The following is a 23,889-nucleotide window of genomic DNA, read 5'->3' as shown; positions in this document are numbered from 1 at the left end:
AGCTCACATTGACCCGCCAATATGGCCCCATGATTTGAAAGCTACACCATATAACCTGAGAGTAATTGGGTCCCTCGCTCTGTGTAATGTCCACATAGAGACGTAATGGACGCGAAGCGAATATTTCCTTTGCACAACAAAAAAAAGAAATAATAAGAAAAAACGAAGATTGGCTGTTACGTAGAGCACGCGCAAAATGGACCCTTTATCAATAACTCGCTTCTCTATACGCATAGAGAGATTTACGAGGTCTGACGCTCCTCTTTCGAGACGCTGCTGGGGCCTTCTTTTTTTTTTTTTTACTACACCACCCACTCTAGTAAAATTGGTTCGTGCTTGATCGTTCAGGAATCTGAACGATAACGGCGGGTTAAAGAAGAAAAATCGGATAACATCTGCTGATGGCGCATTGGCTGGCCAATTTGACCCGTCAAACAAAACTGCTGAGATTTGCTTTCAGTTTCTGACGCTGCAACGTCAAAAGCTGTCAAATGCCAAGTTGATTATATACGCCCCCCCCCCTCTTCGCCAGCTCCCACACCATCGCAAAACTTTTCACTTCTTATTAGCAATGACGTACCCTGCGTTCCAACACATTCGTTACGTTCCACGTGTCGGGCTATGCAACAAACAAACAAAAAAATGAGTTGCCAAAGAAAAAAAGGGGGGGGATAACGAGTCATCCATCTTGAAAAAAAAAATGGGCTTAACTAATAAGGTAATTCGATCATCAACAAAAGACAATAACACCGTCAAACAGCCCAAACAGATCAAATGGCAATCACGTGCTTGTTGACAAGATGAGTACCCTGTTGTTTCCTACGTCGAATCGGATATTACCTAACACACTAGGGCCCAGTTATGTGGACAAGGCTTGTCGATTTCCATGTCGGCCCAATTATTTCATTTTTTTTGTTGTTGTTCTCCGGCCTTTGGCCGTATGGAAAGGAAGATCAGTTTACAAAACGAGAAAGGATTGTAAAGCTATAAAACATCCGACTCCGTATCGCACGTGTTGAAAGGATAGAGATCCTGCTAGACATCGTTGTGGCGTGAGAGTCGGAACGGATACACAGGAAGATTTTATCCCCTGCCAGCGCTTTAAACTTTTTTCGTTTAACATTCAAGAAAGGGAAAAAATGAAGTCGATCCAGTGTTTCGAGTTTGAAATTAGAATTTCAAATCGGTTTGCCTTTATACATTTATACAAAAGGTGAAGAAGAAGAAAATAAAGAATAGGAAGAAATAACAGTTGAAGACATCAATGATGAAGACCAAAAAAAGAAGACGAAATGTCCTACGATGTTTACTCTATCTTTACATTCTATCGAAAACTTCTATTCAAAAAGTACGAAGAAAAAAAATATATTAAATAGAATAAAATAAGAAAATAAGCATTTTTACATTCACCCCCAGTGGTGGGTCCCTCCTGACATCAACAACAAAAAAGAAAATTCTTCTACATGTCGAGGAATGCACGATCGTTTGGAGCCTCGTTAATGTAGTCAGGGGCGTATCTATACTGTACAGCTTTACGCCTCTTGCACGTAATTGAATAATGCAAAGACAGACGCACCAGCAGTATGTGAAAGATAACAGCACCTTTACGGTTATGTATAGCTACCAAGTAATAAAGAGAAACAGCTATCGTATCCCATAACAGATGGATATGAATTCCCCCCCCCCTTCAAAAAGAAAAGGGTCTTGGGCGAGTTTTGCATAGCGCACGCATTAAAAACAAAATTGTGATGGAAAGAGAATGCATGGCAAAGCAGATCTGAAATTTCGACCGTTTCAAACGCGGGAATTTCCTGAATCGCCCCGGTCGTTTAAATTTTTTTTCGATGACAAGGGAAACAGCGGGACTGATTTCTCGAAATACAAAACTTTGTTGAACAATGAGTTCCAACGGATTGTTTGTTGGCATTCAACTTTATTATCCTGCTGCCACGGCTACTCGGAATGGAGTCCCGAACCCCTTGTGTGTAGAATGTGGAAATTCAATTCGTCACGGCCCCCCGAAATGAGAACAAAAAAGAGTTCCAGACATGGACCAACAAAAGAAATTGAATAATTTTTCCTTTTTCCTTCTTCTTTCCTCTACGCCATTGACTTGGCACTCAATTCAAAATAAAGTGGCACTCGCAAAGTGTCCGTTCTTTTTACGGGCAGGAAATTACAAGAGGTCATACACACACACACAATTGCACGGGTCGAGATTGTACACCTGATTATGTCCGTATCTGATTAGGTCGACTGCTATTGGTCGACCCGTAATCTGCGCCCTGATTTCCTTGCACAGGCAGAAACATCTGTAACAAGCCTAGCGTATGTCGTGTGTAAGATCTAGACAAGCCGAACGTGGCCGAAATCCATCCAAAGTCCCTCCCTATACCTAGCAGCAATATATGGGGGCTCCATCGATCTAGAAACATCGTGGAACGGTGGATGTATATATATTGCCTCGTGTTTCCCATCTGATCCATCCATCCATTTCTTCTTGGCCTGATGGATCGACGATGACGCGCAGTCCGCAGTTTACAGTCCCTATACTCGTGTCCTCGCAGCGCAAGTGGGTAAACATCAAAGTCTGCAAAAGGGTAGCGGAATAAAACTTCCATGACACGCTGAACATGATCAACATTATTTTTTTAGCTGATGGAGCAATGGACGTCACGCTGCTGCAATCAGCCATGCAACAGTAATGAACTGTCCTTCCACTGAGGCCACTAGCAACAATTAGCACACGCGCAAAATGAACGGCAGACGGGGGCCGAACGTGAAAGCCTTCAATAAACCGTTTTTTTTTTCGTGACGTAAAATTAAAGTCCGGTTTTTTGTTTTTTAAGGGACATGCGTTAAAGGATTTTCGGATGTAAGGTGGATAGGCAGAAAATCGATATTCAATCTATTGGAACGCCAAAGGCGGATCGTTGCTGCTCGTTTCGGGCCCGTAGATTGTGCGCAAATCAGTTTGAAAAAAAAAGGGGGGTCTGTTGAACGTTGTTTGATGTCTAATTTTTGTTTTACTGTTTTCAATTCCAACGCTTAGATATGCCCGCATCCACATTCGTCGATCGCTTAACAACTTTCCACTTCGTCACTTTCCACTTTATCATCCGATTTGTGGTCCATGAGCCGCAAAAAATCTACTCGATACGATTAAACAGATTTTTTTTTTTCAGAATTTTTGTTTTTCTTCTTCATTTTTCTTTGGAAAGGGAAAATTGAAATGTTGCGTTGTTTAGTAGGAAAGAATCAAGTTGACGTCAAAATCCTGTCAGGCGTTGAACTTGTTCCGGCAAATGCTTAACTTACACGTTTCTGTGTTTTTAAACTAGTCGTTTGACATTCGAATTTAACGGCCAAATTCACTTAACAAAGAATTTTCGCTAAAAAAAAGAAAATAGCTAAACATCCCGTATTCGTTTCTGATTCAAAAGAAGTAGGTTCGTTATTTATCTTTTCCTTCATCTCTTTCAATTGAATGTCACCAAGAAAATTCTCGTGACCAGACACAGCTATAAAAATCGACGCAAGCGCCACGGACATAATCAAACAAACCGTAGATGTATGCAAACAAAATGGGGCAAAGAAATAAAAACGAGATTCTTTTGAAACGAACGAGGGAAAAACAAAAAAAAACAGACGGCGTACCCGATACTCTATTGCGTACATAATCAATAATTTCGTTCTTTCATGCCCGTCTTTTGGCTGGAACCGACTGACAAAATAACCCCGATGATTCATCTTTGTGTTAGAAAACAAAAAAAATGACATTCTTTTCTGGCTGAGATCGTTAGTCCCGCGTTCAACGCAATGAAAAAAATAAAAAGAATTCGCTCTCATTTGAATGTCACGGAATTTGCAAGCAGTTGGGGAACGAGATTACTTGCTGGCTTTATACACGCTAAAGAAGCTTCCCGTGCATGTGTACACATCGCTCACGAACGAAAATATTCCAAAAATAAAATGCCTTTTTTCTAGCAAAGGATTTTGTAGTTCAGAATGGATGCGTGACATTTTCGTTCATGATTAATATCCAAGTAAAACACAGCAACGCAATAAATATTTAAGTCAAACGAAAACCAATGAAAACAGTATGAAGGATTGCTGAAACTTTCTCGAGAATTATGATTGCAACTCTGTGTGTGCTCATTCTACTATAGGGGAATGAGAAAGAAAATAAAAAAAAAAAAAAACGTGATCAGATTTTGTTTCGAACTCAAACCATACGCAGTGAATCAAACAGGGAATGAATAAGAATGGGAATTTAAAAAAAAAAAAAGGTCAGATGAACTTTTTTAAATTTGAAAAAAAAAGAAGAAGCCCCGGCGTAACCGATAACTTTCTCCTACCATCCCACATTCCCTGATTCGAACGAACTTTTTCTTTTTTTTTGTTTATGGCCCAAACTCGGATTGAAAACTTGATGAAATTTTACTTTACAATTGCCAGTAACTTTCTATATCTACGTTTTTATTTATTATTATTTTATTATTATTATTATTATTATTATTATTATTATCATTATTTGTTTTGTTTTTTTAATCCCCTCAAAAAGTAGTGCCACTCATCTACTCGGAAGTGATTATCGGCAACATGGCCGAGTTGACTTGCGACCTGACATCGTCCGTTCCCGGTGACTACGTCCTGCTCGTCTTGTGGTACAAAGACGGAGAAACGATGCCATTCTACAGGTAAAAAAACAAAACAAAATAAAAAATTTTCAAAAAAATTTATGAAATATCAAAAAGCGCCTCGTAAGTCAAGTTGCATCTCGTTGTTATTCCTGACCCCCTCCCCTATGAAAAAAATAAAATCTTCTTGAAAACGGCATTCTACGACTCTATTATGATAATTGGGCGCGCGCGACGGGGAGAAAGAAGGAAAGAAGAAAAAAAGTCATGAACGCAACGAGGGCGACAAGAAGGATGACGTGGGTTATTATATGTCGTTTGACTTTCTCAAACATCGCGTGTGTCTTTATCATTTATCCCAAACGAACCCAGCGGATTTGAATAAAAATGCATACACGTAGGCAGACATATGAAGACAAAAATGCCCGTGCTGCGAGAAAGGCGCAGGTCTCCGAAAATAGTGATATAATAAAGTAAACAAGGGCACGACACAGCACGAACGATATCAGACACATTTCAGTTGTGGGGTCGTCACTTTGCCTCTTTTCCTCTTTCTTAAAAAAAACATTATTTTGGGGCAGAAAAATAGAGACGCATCAGCTCCATCAACGTTTGTTTAATGACGAAAGAAAGAGAGTTCGAGGTCAAGTACATAACAAGCAGCCATCAAAGTGTATCTCCTTGACTTGATTGTCGGCTAATTAGGACCTCCCTGAGCAAATGACGCTCAACAACCGGATGACTAGCGACGGTAGCGCATTGCCATTCATCTGCCACGCACAAGAGAACAACACAATCCGTGATTAGAGGCCATTTTCAGTGTCCCTATTTTGATATAGCCTTCCTTATTTGTACTGTCATATCTTATGTGTGGCCCGGTCTGGCCAAAGGAGATGTAACACACAAAAGACGTGGATCCCGGCGACTGATTAGAACCCAAATTGGAAGGCAAACAAAAGAATTGAAAGAGACAAATAGCAAATTAAGGAAATCGGCCATCTTGCCCATCGTGACCGATCGCTTCGAGATCTAATGATCCATTAGTCAACGTCTCACTTGTTTTTGGATCCATCCCTACCGTCACAGTTGATTTCGCTCTTTTAAGTACATCGTCCCCCTTTCACGCCCGAAAAAAAAAAAGGGCAGGGGAAAAAAAAAAGGGAGGGGGGGAATCTGATGGATGAACCTTGTTCAGTGGCACCGATCCTTCTTCTAAATAAACAAAAGGGAAGATTTGTTCAAGTTATTTCTTTTTTCCCTGGCCTGTATCACGCGTGCAATTATTGCTAACGCGGATGAGTCCAAATATCAAATCAAGAGCAAAGGAAAACAACAGAAAGCCGAAGAATAATTATTAGAGTACCAATTACATCTACTGGTAACTTCTTCTCCGGTATATAGACGAGGTTAAACAAAAGAAACCAACAAAAAGAAACGCACAAACGTACGCCGACACGAGAAAACGAAACTTGAACATAACAAACGTCAACAATAAATCGAAGAGATTTCCCGTGCAGTCTTTACACTTATAGGTCGACACAACAAAAAAAAACAAGAGGAAAAAGAGAGATCTAAGAGCTGGCTGGGGGGAGGATCAAAAACAAGAAAGAAAAAAGAGGCAGACATGCAATTCTTAACCTTGTTAAAGTACATACTACAAGTCAGGCTATTCTTTGAAACAGGGATTTCTTTTCAAACAAGTCAATACAGTACCCGAACGTAGTACTACAAAATAAGAACAAGAGTTTAAAACAAGTCCACGTCTGTCGTTGACAATGACATGTATACAAACATTGTAGCGAGTTAGATGTTTTGGGTCATCGATATTTTGATAATAGGGACCAAACAATCTCCTGATCATAAATACGCCGCAAGATGTACTGTTTCGCCATTTCACTGCATGTGCACGTATGCATTGTAAATGTATTACGTCAAGAGCTCCCCCTTTCAACGAAAAAAGAATTAGAAGCACGAACAAGCCACAAAGATCATCATTTTTCTCTATAGATAAATATTGCCTGCCTGCTGGGCTCTAGTCTAGACTTGTGTGTGTGTGTGTGCCAGTATATACAGTGGGGGCTTTTCTTTCCTCCAACTTGCCACGGTCCATTATCGAAATGAAGATACATTCGGGACAGCGCTGTGTGTGTGTGTTAAGTCGGAACTCTTGGACATTTGCCGCACACAGAACTTTTATTATAGATAAGTCCCCCCCCCCCATTCCTTCGCTCTTCTTCTTCATCTTAGGACATTCCGTTTTTGTTTGAGTTGTGTGTTCTTCTTTAGTTCCGGCACGTAAGACAGTAACGAAAATGGCAGAGTACATTTGTTTTTTTTTGTTTTTTTTTATATTTTTCAAATTCTTTATTTCGTTACTTTAAAAATCGTATTTTAGAAGCTTCTTTTTTATTTTTTTTTACGAGCATGCCGCCGCCATACAAATGCAAAAAACGTACAGACGGCAAGCAATGTTGCCGAACGGCCGGGGGTAGTAGAGATATATAATATGAAGAGATTTTGTGAGCACTTTGTATCCGACACACACGACAAGTTGACAACATGATTATTCAAATGGGCAAAGAAGCCTCCCCCAATGTTTGTGTGACATCTTGTTTGCACGTACAGTCCAGATATTGAGGCGGATACACACAAAGATCAAGGCAGCATAAGCTTTGATTCGCTCCGGATATTTGCAAATGCTCTAAACTTTCTGACAAAGCTACACATCCTTGCTTACTTTATATTTAAAAAAAAACGAGTAGGGGGGGGGGGGCAGAAAAAATAAATCCAATGCCATAAAACGTAGCAGTTGATAAACTAACTGTATATACATTTGATGGTTGGCTAGAAATTCTGCGAGAGGCTATAAGAAGATCACGAAACACGGGGTTTTTTTGAGCTTAGACGAAAACCTGGCAGCGTTTAGCCTTACGGCAACAACTGATCCGCATTAAATAATGGAAGTTTTTAGAAATATATATATTTTTTTTTTCAAACGGATGGAAGGCCCCCCATCTCCAATGTTGGAACGAATGCCAACATCCGCTCGCACGAATTCGGCCCATTTATAAAGAAGCTCAGTTGCAGACAAGAATTTGTTGCCAAGGCGATTTCCCTTCACCCGGAAACAAAACAAGGCAATATAGCCTATAAACACAGTTGGCTATTAGCAAATAGTTTTACGCTAGACTGGAAATAACTTACGAGACGCAATTCTTCGTCTTCTTCTTTTTCTTCTCTGCAAGCAACAAAACGAAGACAAACGAGACACAACATGGCCTACAATCAACTGTAATTCAATTCACCTTGATGGAAAATTCAGTTGCACAAAGTAACACGACAGTCGTCTCGATACAAGATGACACGCAGATAAATTCCTTGACGGTTTATGAATATGTAAAAAAAAGAAAATTGACAGTGGGGACACAGCCGCATATTATCACACCAGGTGATGTTGCATAGTCCCAGGAGTGTGGTTGGCAAATGAATAATAAGTTTCTCGAAGACGAGCGAGAAAAGAAACAAAAAGAAGAGGACGAACGTTAATGGATTTGCGGGCTGACGTGGAATGCAGCATTCAATCGTGAAAACGAACGTGGGGGACAAAATGTGCGGTAGACAAACGAACGCGAAAACCCTTCAAAGGAGAGTAATAATACATGCGACTATGTTTTAGACACGGGGTTGATACCTAGAAGCGACGAGGTGAATTGCAACGTGCATTTCACGTTTATTTACGAAGGGAACACACGCATATCTTTCTTCACACATTCTCCTCCCTACACTCTGTCCGCAGTCCAGGCCATTCTTTCAATCGATTTTTTTTTTTTTGTGTAGCCAAGATGACGCTGCTAACCTGATGGCGCAGCGGTACACACTGGATCGATGACGCTCACTCTCTCTCTCACTGACACCATCCAATTTTTCTTGCCAATCACGCAGAAAGAGAAATATCTTCTTCTTATCGGAAACGGGCGGGAAAAAAAATAGTAAACTAACGATGTTGGGCTCGTGGAACGTCGAGAACGGGATAAAGCTTTTTTTTTTCGAACATTGATCGAAAAACATCTGGGCATCGGTGATAATCAACTATTAGAAATAAGTAAAAAAGAAAAAACTGGCCATATGTGGCCAGTCCTAGTAGAAATGACGCACGAGCCTATTGTAGCCAAATTGATTTTTACGCGAATGGATATGCGCATCAACAATCATCTCCAGAAAATTAGATAAGTACCACCACGCATTCACTAACATCTCTCTTTTTTTTTTCTTCTGGAACGCGACTGATGCACAGCGTGGACGCTCGGGGCAAGTACATGAAAGATGCTCAGCACTGGTCGGACGACAAGATGATGCTCTACGGCCGTGCTCATCTGAAAGCCAACAGCGATAAAGTGCGCCTGATCCTGGAGCCGGTACTCCGCGAGGACGAGGGTATCTACAAATGCAGAGTCGACTTTAAAAAATCACCGACGAGACACTATCGCATTCACCTCGCCGTCATAAGTATATACAAGCACAGCTCCTCTTAAACAACGATTTTTTAAAAATATCATTAAAATTGTGAATGTCTTTTGGGGTTTTAAAAAAATAAATAATAACAGCCCCAGCCTCCAAGCCAGTCATCACCGATTCAAAAGGAATTGAAGTGAGGAACGTCAGTGGACTCTACGACAGCGGAACACCACTCACCCTCATCTGTACCGTCACGCAAGGTAAATATTCAACCGACAATCACTCGTGGCCACCTCATGTCATTGATTATACTGAAACTAACTCTTGGAAATCACATATTTTGAGCTGTTCATTTTGGACGGTGGTTGGCGCGGATGGGTTCCGCACGACCGAGTCCAAGATGAAGTCATAGCCCGTAGGGTGTCGCCCACGGATTAAAAACAAAACAAAACAAATGATATTGTTAAAGCGCACTTTGGTGCAATCGACTTAGTCACGATGACGCAATTTCATCCCGTGCTATATTTATTGCGGAAGCAACGGTAGACGAAAAGCCGGGCAGTTTCAAGCGCCCTCAATAAATTCTCGTTTGAGCAGAGCAAAAATGTTTTGCACGACCTTTGTGCGTGCCAAAATTTAACTGGACAGCGAAATATTAGCACCAGGATTTTTTTAAGCATAAAAATGTTGAGCATAAATCAGCGCAACATGATCGTTACAATTGACGAGATGGGGTCGTATTGATAAATGGTTAACAAGAGTCTGAGAACGTTAACGTTTAACGAGCGATTCGTGCTAGCACCAAAGGTGTAAACCGAAACTCTGAACGATGCAATTGACGGTCGGGGCAATGTGATTTTCTTTACGAGCAGTATTTGACGTCATCGGTAAACAACAACAACAAAATAAAAGTGGGTGATATCAGTCGATACTTAAAAACAAGTGATTTGATGGCGAAATGTGAACGACAAAGGAGAAAGAGGCGGAACGTTTTAGAACAATTAATTGATTTTTGTGTTTGTCCAACGGTAGTTTTCACACGGGTATTTATCGAAAAACCACGTCTCAATGACTGGATAGCTTTTCGGATCGGCACGCGGATCGTTGAGCATTTTGCACAGGTTACACCAGCCGGAGTCGCGCTTTAAATCAAATTCCCCCTCCAATCAAAGTAGCGCGAATAAAGATCGAGGTTCTGACTCAATTCGACTAAATACTCAGCCAGCAGTTTAGGCGTTTGAAAATCGCGCGCGTTGATGTAAGAATGCGGCGGAGCCAATAGCGAATAATTGGCTCCGCCAAAAACGACGGGAATGATTCCCGATTGAAAGGCTTTAAAAAACTTTTCAGAGGCATAATCAGGGCAGAACGAATTTTCGAAACTCAGGTAGAACAGGTAATCTCGTTCGAGCATCACCTCGCAATCCGTTTTTTCGTAATACAGCGGCTGGTTCTGAGGGTTCCTCGGTATGGGACAAGATTTGTGATTCTCGAGACACTTGCCAAACACGTCCACTTGAATGTACCGCGAAAGTTCACGCACGTAGCCTTCGCGATTGATTGACGTTTGACAATTGCTCACAAACCAAGCAGCCATTTTTGTTTTGGACGTCATGTTGAGGCCGTAGTAGTTCGTCAAATTGTTTTGACCGACTAACGGTGAACTTTTGTTTTCAAACTGAAAGCCGTAAAACATTTTCCCAAACAAATCAGAGTCCAATCGGTAAGTGGCCGTCCAATTAAAAAAGTTGGGCGGAATTTGTTTCCACGGAAAATAATTCCGACTGCGAACAGCTGATTCGAAATTCAAATAGACATAGCGTTGATCAGGCCTGCGAAACGCTGGTAGACTATCTAATTTATCTTGCCAAAAATGAAAAATAACGGCGTCGCTTTCGTTCAGCAAGCGCCGATCGGTTGTCAATCGGCAATTGTTGTCCGGGCAGCTTTCGTTCAAATCCATTCGTAATTTGCTCCACACGTTTCCGCCGTAAAAAGTCGTCCAGAACAAGATCGTCTTTGATTTATTATCAGAATTTCGGACACCAAGCAGATCCTGCATTTCAGCACCTTCCATCTCTGGAGCGATGGACACAGACGAGTAGTCCTTGATTTCAAAGATTTTAAAAAAATCAAAGATCTCTTTCAAACGTAATAGAATTTTAGTTTTTGTTTTTTTGTTTTTTTACTTGCATCGCCTGATTGTAAACTACATGAAATTGGTGAGTGAAATAGTACAGCAAAGAGACGCTGAAGAAAGCAACTCCTAGCAGTATAGCAAAATATTTCTTGAAGTCTATCATGACGACAATCAAGACCCTTTAGTCGAAATAAAAGTTTGTCAGCAAAATAAACATTTTTATTTGGTAGAATGCATGAATACCTTGGTGGGCTCGCCCCTCGCGTTAAAGAGCGAGTTACGATCAAATGGGAATCGTTTAAGAATGAGTGCGGTGACAGTTGCTTTTAAACAAGCAGTTGACACGTTAATTGTCAGATACAATCAGTCGAAAACATTTGGCCTTACGCAGCAGAAAATTTCGATTTCTTGCGAATTTGTTTAATTTCCCGTGAAGAAAACTAAACAAATAAAAACAAAATGAAATTAAAAAAAAGGGTCATCATAACGTCGACCATCAAGTGTCATTTTAACGATGCTTTTACCAGAAACTGAAATTCTCCGTTGAGTGCCACCAATATGCACCAAATGCATCACCCAGTCAAGATCTAGGTTAGCAAAATTAGAAAAGGAACGGCCGTTCGTAAAAGATTACAATGCCAGCTCGAACACGTAGTGATCCCTACTGGTAGCTGACATTGAATCGTTAAGGCGAAAACACTTAAAAAAAAAATAAATAAATAACCAATATCAAGCACTTTTTTCAGACGTCCAGAAACGTTACAACTAAACCGGTGTGACTAATCACAGCCCATTTTGTCCAAATGACGACCATTTCTCTTATCACGCTCCCTACCTCTACGGATGTGTTAAAGTTATCAGTATCTGTCAACGGGGAAGCATATGCAAGATAAAGAACTGTGACATTTAGGCAATGACGACGTGACACATTTGCCTACAACAACAAAAAAACGACAAGGAAAAACAAAAAAAATTGTAAACGATGCTAATTAAATGATCGATAAAAGCATCTTTCCTTTCTCGGTTAAAAAGCAGCAGCAAACGACGAATGTAGGACATCACATACTTTTCCACGTAGCATCAATTTTTATAGATTTTTGTGGGCGAGCTATCTTTTATACAAAATAAACATCAATATAAAAAGGAAAGGCAAAGAGCCCAATCAATAATCATTTGCGTGTCTGAATACAGGCCTAAATACATGCACTCGACTAGTGATGAGGATTTGTTCATGTCCCCCTCCACCACCCACCACCCCCGTGCGCTTTTTTTACATGTCCCAAATGAAGTTAGACCAACCGATAGGTGTAGCCAAAGAAAATGGCGGCGAAAACGGGGTCAACAGTCTGTACAGTATAAAAGACATGAATCGTAAGAACGAAAAAAAAAAATAAATAAAGTAGCATTTACAAGAACTGGGCCTCACTACGCCAGTTTTTTTCCGAGCGGATTGGATGACGTCCGCCGTTTCCTAGATACATATACAGTCCTCCAGAGGGCCCCTGTAAGTATATGGTGTGTACGCTGGTGTGTATTTTGGCTCGTGCACTGATGCTTTTGTAATTGAGACGATAATGGATCCGTGCGGTTGGCGCAATCCCCATTTCAAACTACGGACAGATGCGGATAATAATTCAAGGAAAGCTAGCGAATCCATTAATCTCCAAACTAATTCAATTCGATGTTTCATACTTTTTTAATGAATGATGTTTCCTTTACTTCAACATACACATTCACCAGTATTCACTATATCCGCATCTGTTTCTCTTTTCTGCAGGTCAACCTGTGCCCCGTGTTATCTGGTACGAAGACGGACGGGCCGTCGAAGGCCTACTGGAATATCTGCCCAACAAGCAAATTCGCAATGTGCTACACATCGCAGAATTGAGCCGGGCCAACCATCACGTCCGCTATTCTTGCGCCGCTTCCAACAGCCGCATCCTACCGCCACTCGTTTCAGCCGTCACCGTCCTCATGCGAAGTAAGAGAATTTATTTTTATTTTTCACCCTTTAAAGCTTTGCAGCGGATCCCTTTTTTTAAAATCCCGCACGCATATGCTGTACCCTATCTGGTATGTAAACGGTACCAGCATAATCGATAGAAAGCAAGTCAGCATCAGGCGACGACAAACGATGCAACTTTCAATCAAAACCCATTCTTTTTTTGTTGTTGTTGTTGTTGCAAAGCATTCACGTCAAAGTTTGAGCCGTTTGACTATGAAACGAAAACGGGAAAACAAAAGGCAAGATGACGTAGAGCTACAACAACATAGTAGAAACACACAGAGTTTGAGGCAGCGCATAGCCGAAAAAATAAAAAGTTGAAGTCTCAGCACGTTCCCACAAAATTCAATTCCCAGTCTTGTTTGTTTACAAGTTGATTAGTAAACATCGTCTACCATGCCACTATGTATAAGGTCGGCGGGGATAACCTAACATCAAAACAAAACTTTTAAGCCAACCAAAAATTGAGTTGTCTCGTTCGGTAAGTTATTCCTATCTAGAAACGGAGCGGGAGAATGAAAACCGCCGTATCCATGAACGACGTCAAGAGAGGGACTGTCGATCACATCTCCGCACGAACGGAGCGGCAGACCATCGCAAAACAGCTGGAAAAAAAAAAAAAAGGTGGATATCAAGAGGCTTGTTTGTGTTAGATAGATACGCAATTGCTGCCGGGAAGCAAATCGATCGTGGAAAGAAAAAGTGCACGATGAAGTCTATATGGAAAAACTGCGTGTTTGGTTTCGATTTGCGACATGCCGCTTCATCCACCGACTTGGCAAAGACCTGCGCAACACACAGAAGAATTTGCTGGGCGACAAAAGGGCCGGTCAAAGAAATGTGCGGATGAATCTGGTGATCCATTTCGCCAAGCGTATGCAGACTCGCGAGTCTTAGTCACCAGTGGACGTTACATAATGCATGTAAACCTAATTTTAGTTGCCTCTCCCGCATACGATAGAAGGATAAGCAGGACACATTTCATTTCAAAGGGATAAGTATTTGGTGATGTTACGTAAGAGGCCAATGGGTAGACGGTAATTACGTCATTGCAAAACTGTTGGAAAGAAAAGAGGAAACCCTAGTAACTAGCTAGTAACTACTAATTTGTTATTTGGCCTTTCTGAAAAAAAAGCCCCAATTTACCAAGTGAAGAAAAAAAAATGATAAAAAAAGAATTTCAAAATCAAAAACAAAGTCAGATAAATAAAAAAAAAATATTGTAGTTTTAATCGACAAATCAAGACGCGTTCTGGCACTTCACGTTGCGTAACGATCTTTTGATTCATATTGTGGGTGCGCGTCATTTAGATATTGTTCAACTATCAAAAGTACGAGCATAATCCCGACAGGATACAATGAAACCACTCGAAAGAATAATTGGGACGCGAATGGGGCGGATGATGTGAATCTACAGCACAAAAGGGATACGTGGATTCCCCACAAGTCACGGCCGCTATTGCTGCGCTACGATGCAACGTCATTGCCACCAGCAAATGAACTTCTTTCATCACCAAGTCTTTTCTCGTCGTATTTCATTTTTTTAAGGAAGACGAAACAAGACGTCTCACCAGAAACAGCGCATGGGATTGGAAAGGGAAAACATCAATGCGTCTCAACGTATTAGCGAACCGTATTCCAACCGTGCCGCGGTATTTTTAAGCGTGCCTAACCAAAGGCTAAAAATATATTCATTTTTTTCCCCCCTTCTCATCTATCCTCTCTGCTTTACATCCATCAAATAATTTGGCATCCCCCAGGATCTCATGCGACCCAATCTTATTCAAGCCCCGAAGCTTCTACATCTTTTTTTTTTTTTTTAAGCTTAGCCACTGTTTAGTTCACAAACTTTTCCCATTATTTTTTTAAAATCTATAATACACATCATGTTCTTACAAAAGAACAGCAAAAAGAAAAATAGAAAAAACAAAAACAAGTTACGTCACACTACATCAATAGAAACCGATTCAATCTCGATGAGCTCTCTTGATGTAGCGCAATAGGTGGGAAATTTTTGAATGTGCGGAAAAGAAAAGCAGCAGATATCGATCTACGGAAATCTTTTAAGAAAAAAAAAATATAAATTTTTTTAACGGTCGGTAGCTAACGGTTCCGGTTTCTCATCTTGCGCAAGGTTCTTTTGAGCCAACACGAACGCAAATGACGAGAAGACTGCTGATCCCTTTTTCCTTTCCGTCTGTCCCGGTAATTAAATACACGCTTGAAGTGAGCCGACGATGAACCAAGTCGAGCCAAACTTCGTGTTCCTTATGCACCACTCGCAGCGACACCACACGTAACACAAATGGGTGAGGAAGAAAAAATATGTCTGGGAATTGAACCGCGAAAAATGAAAACTCTCCCTTTCGTAGGCTCAAGAAAAAAGCGGAAATTTCTCGTCAACCCACGTCCTCCATCGTTGCCGCTCGGCTTGTTTTACGATAAATTCACAGAGTCGGGTTCAAATGTGTTATATAATTCAGGAAAATCGCAGGTGAATGATGCTACGGATTAATTTTTTATAACATTCTTTCCGACATTAAAAAAAAAAGTGATAATCATTTAGCCTCTTTCCAGTTTTGGGGTGACGAGGTAAAAAAAAAAAAAAAAGTTGGGACAAATCGGACAGCAATCATTTCCACCTTATCGCCCTCGCGATAACTACGGCACAACTATCGATTGATACAAGTAAACAATCAACAAAGGGAAACTTTCCGTCTGGCCCTTCTTTGCCTGGCATTCTAGAGATAAGATGGCACGACAAGAAAAAAACAAAAATTGACGAAAGCTAAACGTCTTTTCAGTTGCTTTCATATCACCATGGCAACGCAGAGATAGAAAAACAAATGTCAACAATGAAAATAAGAAAACATATGAGCTTACCTTATGCCCAGTGATTAAGCAGCAAGAAGAGCTCCTTCAGCGCGTAACGATGAGATCAAACTAGAAAAAAAAAATATATATTGTCAGACTCTAGGTATACAGAATTCAACTTATTGCGAGGTCAATTTTAAAGAGAGAGTTTACTTTCATTCTGCTGACTCCTTCGACACAAGAGTCAGCGTTACATTATCACTGTTGGTGACTAACTAGGTCATCGTTCTTTCACAAACTTTGTCCACTTATGTTAAACTAAAGAAGAAAATGCTGCACCCAAAGTTGGACAAAACTAGGGTTCACGGCTAAAAAGCAACTGCCGATTAAAGTAAGGTCAAGTATTAGGAAGGGCAAGCCAGGTGGCTATTAAAGAGGCCATCTAGGGTTAATCGTACAAACCAGAAATTGCATCAACTAAACCCAATAAATCGTAGCCACTGCCGAATGATTTATTGATTAACCACGTTGGTTTTGTTGTCTATTTGTTTAGTGCCATTGTTGGAAGTCAAAATCGAAAAGGAAAGCAGAGCCGTTTCGGCTAATAAACCACAACAGGTGACGTGTCGGGCAGTGGGTTCAAGTCCACCACCTCGCATTTCATGGTGGAAGGCCGGCGCCCGTCTCCAAGCCAGTCACGAAACGGTAAAAGAATCTTACGTTCATATACTTTTAAGTTGGTGCAATCGATCCTACAAACAGCAATCACGTACGCCCTCAACATTCCTGCTACAGAAATGTCCTACTTCAGCGCGCTTGCATTCCTGAATTCTTGACTTTCACCATTCACTTCTGCCATCCCAACATAAAGACAAACACAAAAAAAAGGGGGAAGTAGGAAAAGAAAAAAAAAACAACACATTTGGGCAAAAATCTGCATTCCCGGAAGTAGGGAAAGTGACTGCAAGAAAGGATCTAACCGGAAAAGAATGCATTGACTTGAAAGGGGGGAGGAAATGCCTTCCATTCCAAACGTTCTTAGATATAGCGAAAGCACAACAAAGAAAAACAGAGGGCAACAAATAGACCATTTCTATTTTATTTATTTTTATTTTTTTCGATTGATTCTTCGTTTTCCCTACAACGCTCGATCTGCTGGGAAGCTCTTTTACTTAGACTACAGCCCCCCCCTATCCTCGTAATTCAAATACGTGGCTGATGCTGTGAAATGGCCAATGATTAAACAACGAAAAGAAGAAAGATGGTCAAGACGCAAGAAAAGTAGACGATCGTCAAATATCACAAGTGGCAAGATCGTAAAAATAACCAGCCTCAGAAAAGCCTCTAGTTGAGTCACCAAAAGAAAACTCTTATCTTTCTGTCACGATCTGCTCATGTAATGTTGTTTTTATTTTTGTGGCGTATCTTTTCTCCTTGTTTAATGTATTCAGACTTCGTCGGACGGCAACATCAGCTACAGCAGTTTGACATTTGTGGCCATCGCAGAAGATGGTGGCCAGTACTTGACCTGCCGCGCAGAGAATCACGAACTACCCGCTTCGGTCATGGAGGACACTTTGAAACTCGACGTTCAATGTAAATGTCCTACGAGACAATTCAAACAACTCCATCCTTTTCAGCCCCCCACCCCCATTTTTGGTTTCTTCTTTTCTTCAACTGCTTCTATTTTTTTTTTTGCTGTTCTCATTTACATGAAACATCAAACCCAAGATGTTCCCGTTGTCCACTTGGAGCTGGGCAGCAAACTGCAGATTGCCGCCATCAAAGAGGGAGACGATGTCTACATGGAGTGCAGCATCAGGGCACACCCTTGGGTCACCAAAGTAACATGGAAACATAACGTAAGTATAGTGGATACCAACCACTTGGCCATTCCTATTATATACTTATCAGCCCAAAAGAAAATTCAAACAGTATATAGACAACGAACCAAACCCCAAAACGGAATAAACGGCACGGACGCCAAATTGAAAGGTCACGGGCCACCGAGCACAAGCTCTCGCAGACATCAAAATGCAAAACGCATAAATAGTCGGGTAGATGCCCGAGTTTTGACGAAAAGCTAATGAACAAGTTTTGCTGCAGCAGCAAGCGGATGAAATAAGCAAAACAACACGATAGTCGGCCACTAGCCAAAGTCTCGGCTGCTACAATGAAATATAAAATTGATACGATAGCTACTAAACATGAATTGCTGTATCTATCGGAACGTGTAGTCGGATGAAAACTAGAGACTCTTCAATTAATGAAACTTGTCACGCGGTATCGTACACAGGGTCGTACCTTGCAGCAAAACAGCAGTGCCGGCATCATCATGAGCAACCAGAGTCTCGTGCTGCAGCGAATCGATCGCCAGACAGCCGGCATTTACACTTGTCTAGCCACCAACATCGAGGGACAAGGAGTAAGCAATGCACTAGCATTGCCTGTCAAATGTAAGTCCCCATTTTTTTCCCGCCTTTACTCTTCAAAAAATGAGACAGATCGATACTCTTCAAAAAATGAGACAGATCGAGCACAAAAAAATAAACAAAAACAAAAGTTGATTCTAGGATGTATACATTAACGTACTTCCTAGTATAAACTGTAATGCCAATACGCAAGGCTGAACCTGAAATTCGTTTTACTTTAGTTTTTTAAATATCAATTTCAACTTTTTTTGTGCGTCTCCCATCAAGCATAAGACAAAAAGTCAACACTCGAAACTGCACATAAGCATGATGCACAGATAGGTTTTTTTTTTGTTTGTCGTCAAACAAGGAGAAAGAAGATAAAACAAAAGAGCAGCATCAAGGTTTTGTAGATCTAAATTCATATGCAACAGACCCGTTTTTCAACAAAAGAGCGCGACAAAAGCGCGCATAAAAAAGTCAACTGTCCACACAACGCACATTGGCAACATAAAAAAAACGCTGTTTTGCTTTGATGACTTACGCGATCCATTAGCAACGAAGTAGAGTGAGAAAATTTAAAAATGGAGTAACAATTGTTTAGATCTATGCGACGTGACACGAAAAGAAGTGCCAGCATTAGAAATAAAACAATCCCGAATTCACGAGGGCAGTATGTTTTTGTGGTAAACCGATCCTGTTAGAAAAGTGTGGTGACAGCTTTTTAGCATGGCGTTTACGGAACAAAGTTAAATTTTCGGAAAGTATTGCCAGCATTAAAAATGTAATTGCCCTCCCTCCTATCGTTAATATTACAATAGCTAAAATCACACATACAAGCTCTGTTAGCGCAACTTATGTTCCGCTTGAAAAACGATTTTTGCTTTTGAGTTGATAAAACGGCTGAAGGATCTAGTGGTGGCTGACAGTACAAGAAATCTGATATTAACTGCAATTTTAAAAAAGAGGGGCGAATTTTATTGCTGCTCAGCATCGACTGACATTCAAACGGAGTCTAAAAACTTTCCCACGCGGCACAGCCGTCCGCAATCATGAATTCAAGGCAATGCAAGTTATTTCCCGATTCTAGCTAGACAGTCAAGCCAGCCGTAGTATGGAAAACCAATAGTTTGGAGCAAATATTGTCAAGATAGAGAAAGAAAGAAAAAAAACATATTAGAAAGTAGAATAAAAAAAAAAAGTTGAAGGACAAGTGCTCCGTGCGTTGGGAACGCGTTACACACGTCGTGCTCCCGTAGACGTTTAACCTTTAAGATGAATCTTTCTTTTTTTCTTTGAGACGGACTGTGTGACACGGCGCGAAAAAAGCGATCTCAAAGTTGTATGTGAATGCGCAATCTAGGCCGAGTCGCCAGCATATAGCACACACCTCGTACCCGAACTGCTTTTCCACGTAATGCCAAGCGTTACACGACGATTACACACCCTCAGAGAACTGCGCAGGGTCAACATTTTATTGTTATGGCAGAGGAGAAACAAAAAGAGAAATACATGTTAAAAATAACATTTTTGATAAGTTGGGAAATGTTAATCGCGTAATCGCAAACATCAGTCAAAGTCGCACGATTTCCCTAAAAAAAAAAAACGGCAAACAATAGAAATGGATTGTTGTTTTTAGACTCGTCTTTTTATCCTTGCGCGTAAGAGAATCCTGAGATGGATAGAAGTTTTTATTTTTTGTTATTTTCATTGATCCGATTCCCAAAAGGAACAGAATAAAGGGAGAAGAGACAACGCGATGATTCAATAAAGTCGGCTGCAAACAGAGAGAGAGAGAAGCAGCTCGTCACTGTATGCGTGAATAACACGTACACGGCGGGTTGGAATAACCAAAAGATATAGCCGATACTTCTTTTCTTATTTTCTTCACTTTCTGGGTGGTCAATCTCATTTTCTTTTGAACGCTAGAATAATACAAGAAAGAAAAAATAAATGGAACCTCAAAGGGTCACGTGGAACAACAATAACAGTATACTAGAGATGGCGCAGATGCCGGACAGTTGCAAAAAGTCTTTTGATAGAACATCTTCCCCGCCTTGTATACACGAACAGACGCTATTCCATTCCAACCAAGCCATGTCAGCAGAAGGTGAACACTAGTGTCAATGACGTGGGCTATTCTTTGACGTCTCCGCCTCTTTTTCCCACCCACAAAAAGAGAAAAGGACGGCGATAAAAGACGTACACTTATAACGTAGACGCGTGCATGTAATAGCTCCCTGAACATTCTCTTGGATTGACTTCTCAGCCACGTTTTTTTTTTTAGCCTTCTCATCATTTCTCCCGGAAGATCCATTATATGATGAGAACTTGGCATCCCATTTTTACATCCCTTGTACATCATTCAGCCAGGAAGCCTTTCATATATATATATGGGGAGGGTCAGCCATCCGTTGAATAACATCTATACTGATCATACCTTCCTTTTGTTTTGTTTACCGCGTGCAATAAAAACAGTTCGGCCTCATTGCCAACCGGGTCAACAAACGGCTTACGGAGCTTCTCGTAACGAAGTGGTGACAGTGCGCTGCGCCGTCGACGCCCACCCTGCCAGCGATCTAACCTTCCGCTGGATGTTCAACTCAACGCTGGCCGTGACAGAAGTAGCCAACAACACCATTTCGTCTTCCGGATGGCAGAGTAATGTCACCCATCGAATCTACCAAAACGAACAGCAGGATTACGGGACTCTTCTTTGCTGGGCACGCAACGCTGTCGGCGAACAGCGTGAACCTTGCGTTTTCAGCATCCAACCAGCCGGTTTGTTTTTACTTCTCGTTTACGTTTACTTCCGTTATCTATCGATCTACGCCCCCCTCCATTCTTCCCCGCTAGGCTGCAGACATTTATATTAACGGTTTTGTTGGAAATATATAGGCGAGCCTTCAGCGCCGTACAATTGCACCGTTAACAACATCACATCCAATGGCTTGTCAATCAACTGTCTACCAGGATACGATGGCGGTTTGACTCAATTTTTCAACTTGCAAGTGCTTCAAGCAAAGGCACACAACAGAGTTGCGTTCAACGCTACTGGCGTACAATCGGGCGATTTTAACGTCTATCCTTTAGAGCCGGCTACGTCGTACGAATTGCACATTTGGGCAGAGAATACCAAAGGACGCAGTTCATCCGTTGTCCTCATGGCCGAAACGTAAGCCATCAACAAGGATTTAAAACCACACTATTTCATCAGCCTTTTCTATTAAAAAACAAGGAGTGTCAGTCAAGCTGTGGAACGTCGCGCTGGATTAGTTGGACCGACGACCCAAGCCGTAGTGTTTCACATGACACCGATACTGGGCGCTCTGATCGGTATTGTTGCTACGCTCATTATCGTCGCTGTCGCTATTGTCTTTATCGTGAGGACTAGAGAAAGGGACGAAGGAACGCCGAACGGCTCGGCTAACAAACTTTCAGTCAATACAGCGCAAAGCAAAAGCACAAGTCAATTGAATGCAGAATCCGGTAGCATCACTGCTAGCAGCAGCAGTCAGTTAACCAATAACAAAAGAGATTCGGTTGGAAACGCTTTACTTCAACAGAAACACGACGACGAACACAACCCCGACGTCGTCCCCAACAAGAATGGTAAAAATTCTAATTCAAATGATACCAAAACCAAATTTTTCATATTATGGGCGGATTAGATTCAAATACGAGAAATGTCGGAGTTAGCACCATAAGTATGGCCGGGCAGATCAATCTTCACTATTCGACTGCAGCTGGAGAGCAAAGCAGTAATAATCAAAGTTACGCTTCATCGGCCTACACCCCATCTCATCTGGGATACGTCGCGTCGGTAAAGATTCATTTTCATTGCGAGCCCTTTTTCACTAATTAAAAATTCAATCCGAATGGAGTAATTAAAACATTTTCCCCATTCGCCAATAGACTGAGCATGACGTCATGCTCAGTCACGTGACCGTCCCTATGATGTTAATGATGCGGAGCGACGGCTCCGCTTCGGCCACCTCATCTCTTACCAGAACTGGACAACTCCCACACCTACCACCCTCACATGGAACCGAACATCAATTCGACAGCTACCCGACGACTACAGCGGCCGGAACGTACACGGTGGGTAGTCATACGAGCGGAAAAGGTGTCATCGTTTCTCCTGGTCGACATCATTCCCATCGTCATCATATACACCACCATCATCATCCACTAGCGACAGTGTCCGTCATCGAAGAGGAATTGAGCACAGTATCAACTCCACTCATGTCCAGCACCGGCAGCATTTCGCCGCGAGCTGTCAATCCGCGGGAAAGTGCCGTCTGATCGCAGACGATAATTTCTTTTTCCAAAAGCAAAACAAAAAACAAAAAAAAAAAAACTCACCCATTTAACTCAAAAATACTAATCCGAGATGTATATAAGCGCGCGGGATATAATAATGCCATTATTTTATAATTATGTAGTAGTAGTACCGTACGTCCCGTCATTAGGGATTCTAAATGATGAAAGGAATTTTGGCTATATCTGGAATCAAAAGGCAACCTCTTGTACGTTGGAACACACTCCATCATCCCGAGTGCGGAGATCATTCGTTATATCGAGCGAAAATCTACTCAGATGATTGGCATATCACACACACACACCCACACACACTCACATACGCATGAATCAAAGATTTTCGAGAAAAAAAAAATCAATAAACTCACGCAGAGAAATACGGAGGGTGGTGCTAATTGATCGTATCGTTTGTCCCCCTCCTCGCATTTAACAAATAAAAACGAACCATTTGGTCTTCGCGTTTGAATGGAAATTTTACAAAATACAACCATGAAAAGAACACTTTCCTATTCTCAAATCCTTGGTGAACGTTGCCATATGGCAACTGCAGCTACTACTTAATGTATAATACACAACTGAGAAGTTTTCCTACCTTGAGGGTTCATCTCCAATTGAAACTTGTAATGGAGACCAAGTTTCTCGATGGGCAAAGGGCAGATCCTCCTTTCCGTTAGAATCCATTCCTGTAACAACAAACACCATACGATGGTCAGTTCAATCAAGTTGGATCGATCACATAAGTGCTAATCAAACATTAAAGGCGTATCTATATTAAGGTGGGTTCAAAAAGTTCAGATGATATTTATCTCTAGACGACCAGATCGGTCACGTCTGGCCAATAAAACAATCGAAAAGAGAAAATCAAGGAAGATCAAACGTCAACATAGACAGTTTGTTCCAATCGGGAACAAATATAGACGAGTAACGGTCGTGGAAACAAAGGACGTGCTAGCTACAGTGTGTGTAACGATTCGTGTTCTCTCAACATTGCCAGGAATTGAGAGATTCCACTTGAGTGCTGTCCGACACAGCCGTCCATAGTTACCAGAAGAGTATGTATTTCATTTGGGTGGATGATGACGCCGTGACATACCCTTGTTTCCT

The 23,889-nt window shown here is 41.3% G+C and overlaps 2 protein-coding genes and 1 long non-coding RNA gene across 4 annotated transcripts in view; 1 reads left to right on the top strand and 2 right to left on the bottom strand.

The window, feature by feature from the left end:
• LOC116935968 (hemicentin-1) overlaps positions 1-23,284 on the top strand; it is a 36,156-nt gene extending 12,872 nt beyond the window's left edge. The window contains exons 2-14 of one of the 2 annotated variants that reach the window (XM_045177894.1): positions 4,568-4,700; positions 8,935-9,146; positions 9,245-9,355; positions 13,013-13,216; positions 16,608-16,759; positions 17,506-17,650; positions 17,786-17,916; positions 18,351-18,510; positions 20,944-21,246; positions 21,364-21,640; positions 21,704-22,077; positions 22,137-22,288; positions 22,381-23,284. In XM_045177894.1, the coding sequence (XP_045033829.1) occupies positions 4,568-4,700; positions 8,935-9,146; positions 9,245-9,355; positions 13,013-13,216; positions 16,608-16,759; positions 17,506-17,650; positions 17,786-17,916; positions 18,351-18,510; positions 20,944-21,246; positions 21,364-21,640; positions 21,704-22,077; positions 22,137-22,288; positions 22,381-22,770 (2,744 nt within the window). In that variant the 3' untranslated portion in view covers positions 22,771-23,284. Of the gene's footprint in view, positions 1-4,564; positions 4,701-8,934; positions 9,147-9,244; positions 9,356-13,012; positions 13,217-16,607; positions 16,760-17,505; positions 17,651-17,785; positions 17,917-18,350; positions 18,511-20,943; positions 21,247-21,363; positions 21,641-21,703; positions 22,078-22,136; positions 22,289-22,380 lie in introns of both variants that reach the window. The other variant, XM_045177893.1, reaches the window with a different exon arrangement.
• LOC116935984 overlaps positions 1-23,889 on the bottom strand; it is a 43,663-nt gene that overhangs the window by 18,402 nt on the left and 1,372 nt on the right. The window contains exons 2-3 of the long non-coding RNA XR_006650364.1: positions 23,378-23,468; positions 16,124-16,183 (exon numbers count right to left, since the gene is read on the bottom strand). This is a non-coding gene — a long non-coding RNA (uncharacterized LOC116935984). The remainder of the gene's footprint in view (positions 1-16,123; positions 16,184-23,377; positions 23,469-23,889) is intronic.
• Positions 7,916-11,969, bottom strand: LOC116935976 (alpha-(1,3)-fucosyltransferase C). Its single transcript, XM_032943194.2, is given in 5 exon segments — positions 7,916-10,251; positions 10,254-11,202; positions 11,285-11,414; positions 11,479-11,675; positions 11,760-11,969. Coding segments are annotated over 3 exon segments (1,218 nt in total). The 5' UTR covers positions 11,399-11,414; positions 11,479-11,675; positions 11,760-11,969; the 3' UTR covers positions 7,916-10,096.

The sequence above is a fragment of the Daphnia magna genome, linkage group LG8, assembly GCF_020631705.1.
Source record: "Daphnia magna isolate NIES linkage group LG8, ASM2063170v1.1, whole genome shotgun sequence".
NCBI lineage: Eukaryota > Metazoa > Arthropoda > Branchiopoda > Diplostraca > Daphniidae > Daphnia > Daphnia magna.
The sequence above is the reverse complement of the archived record's forward strand: the minus strand, read 5'-3'. Positions and strand labels throughout refer to the sequence as shown.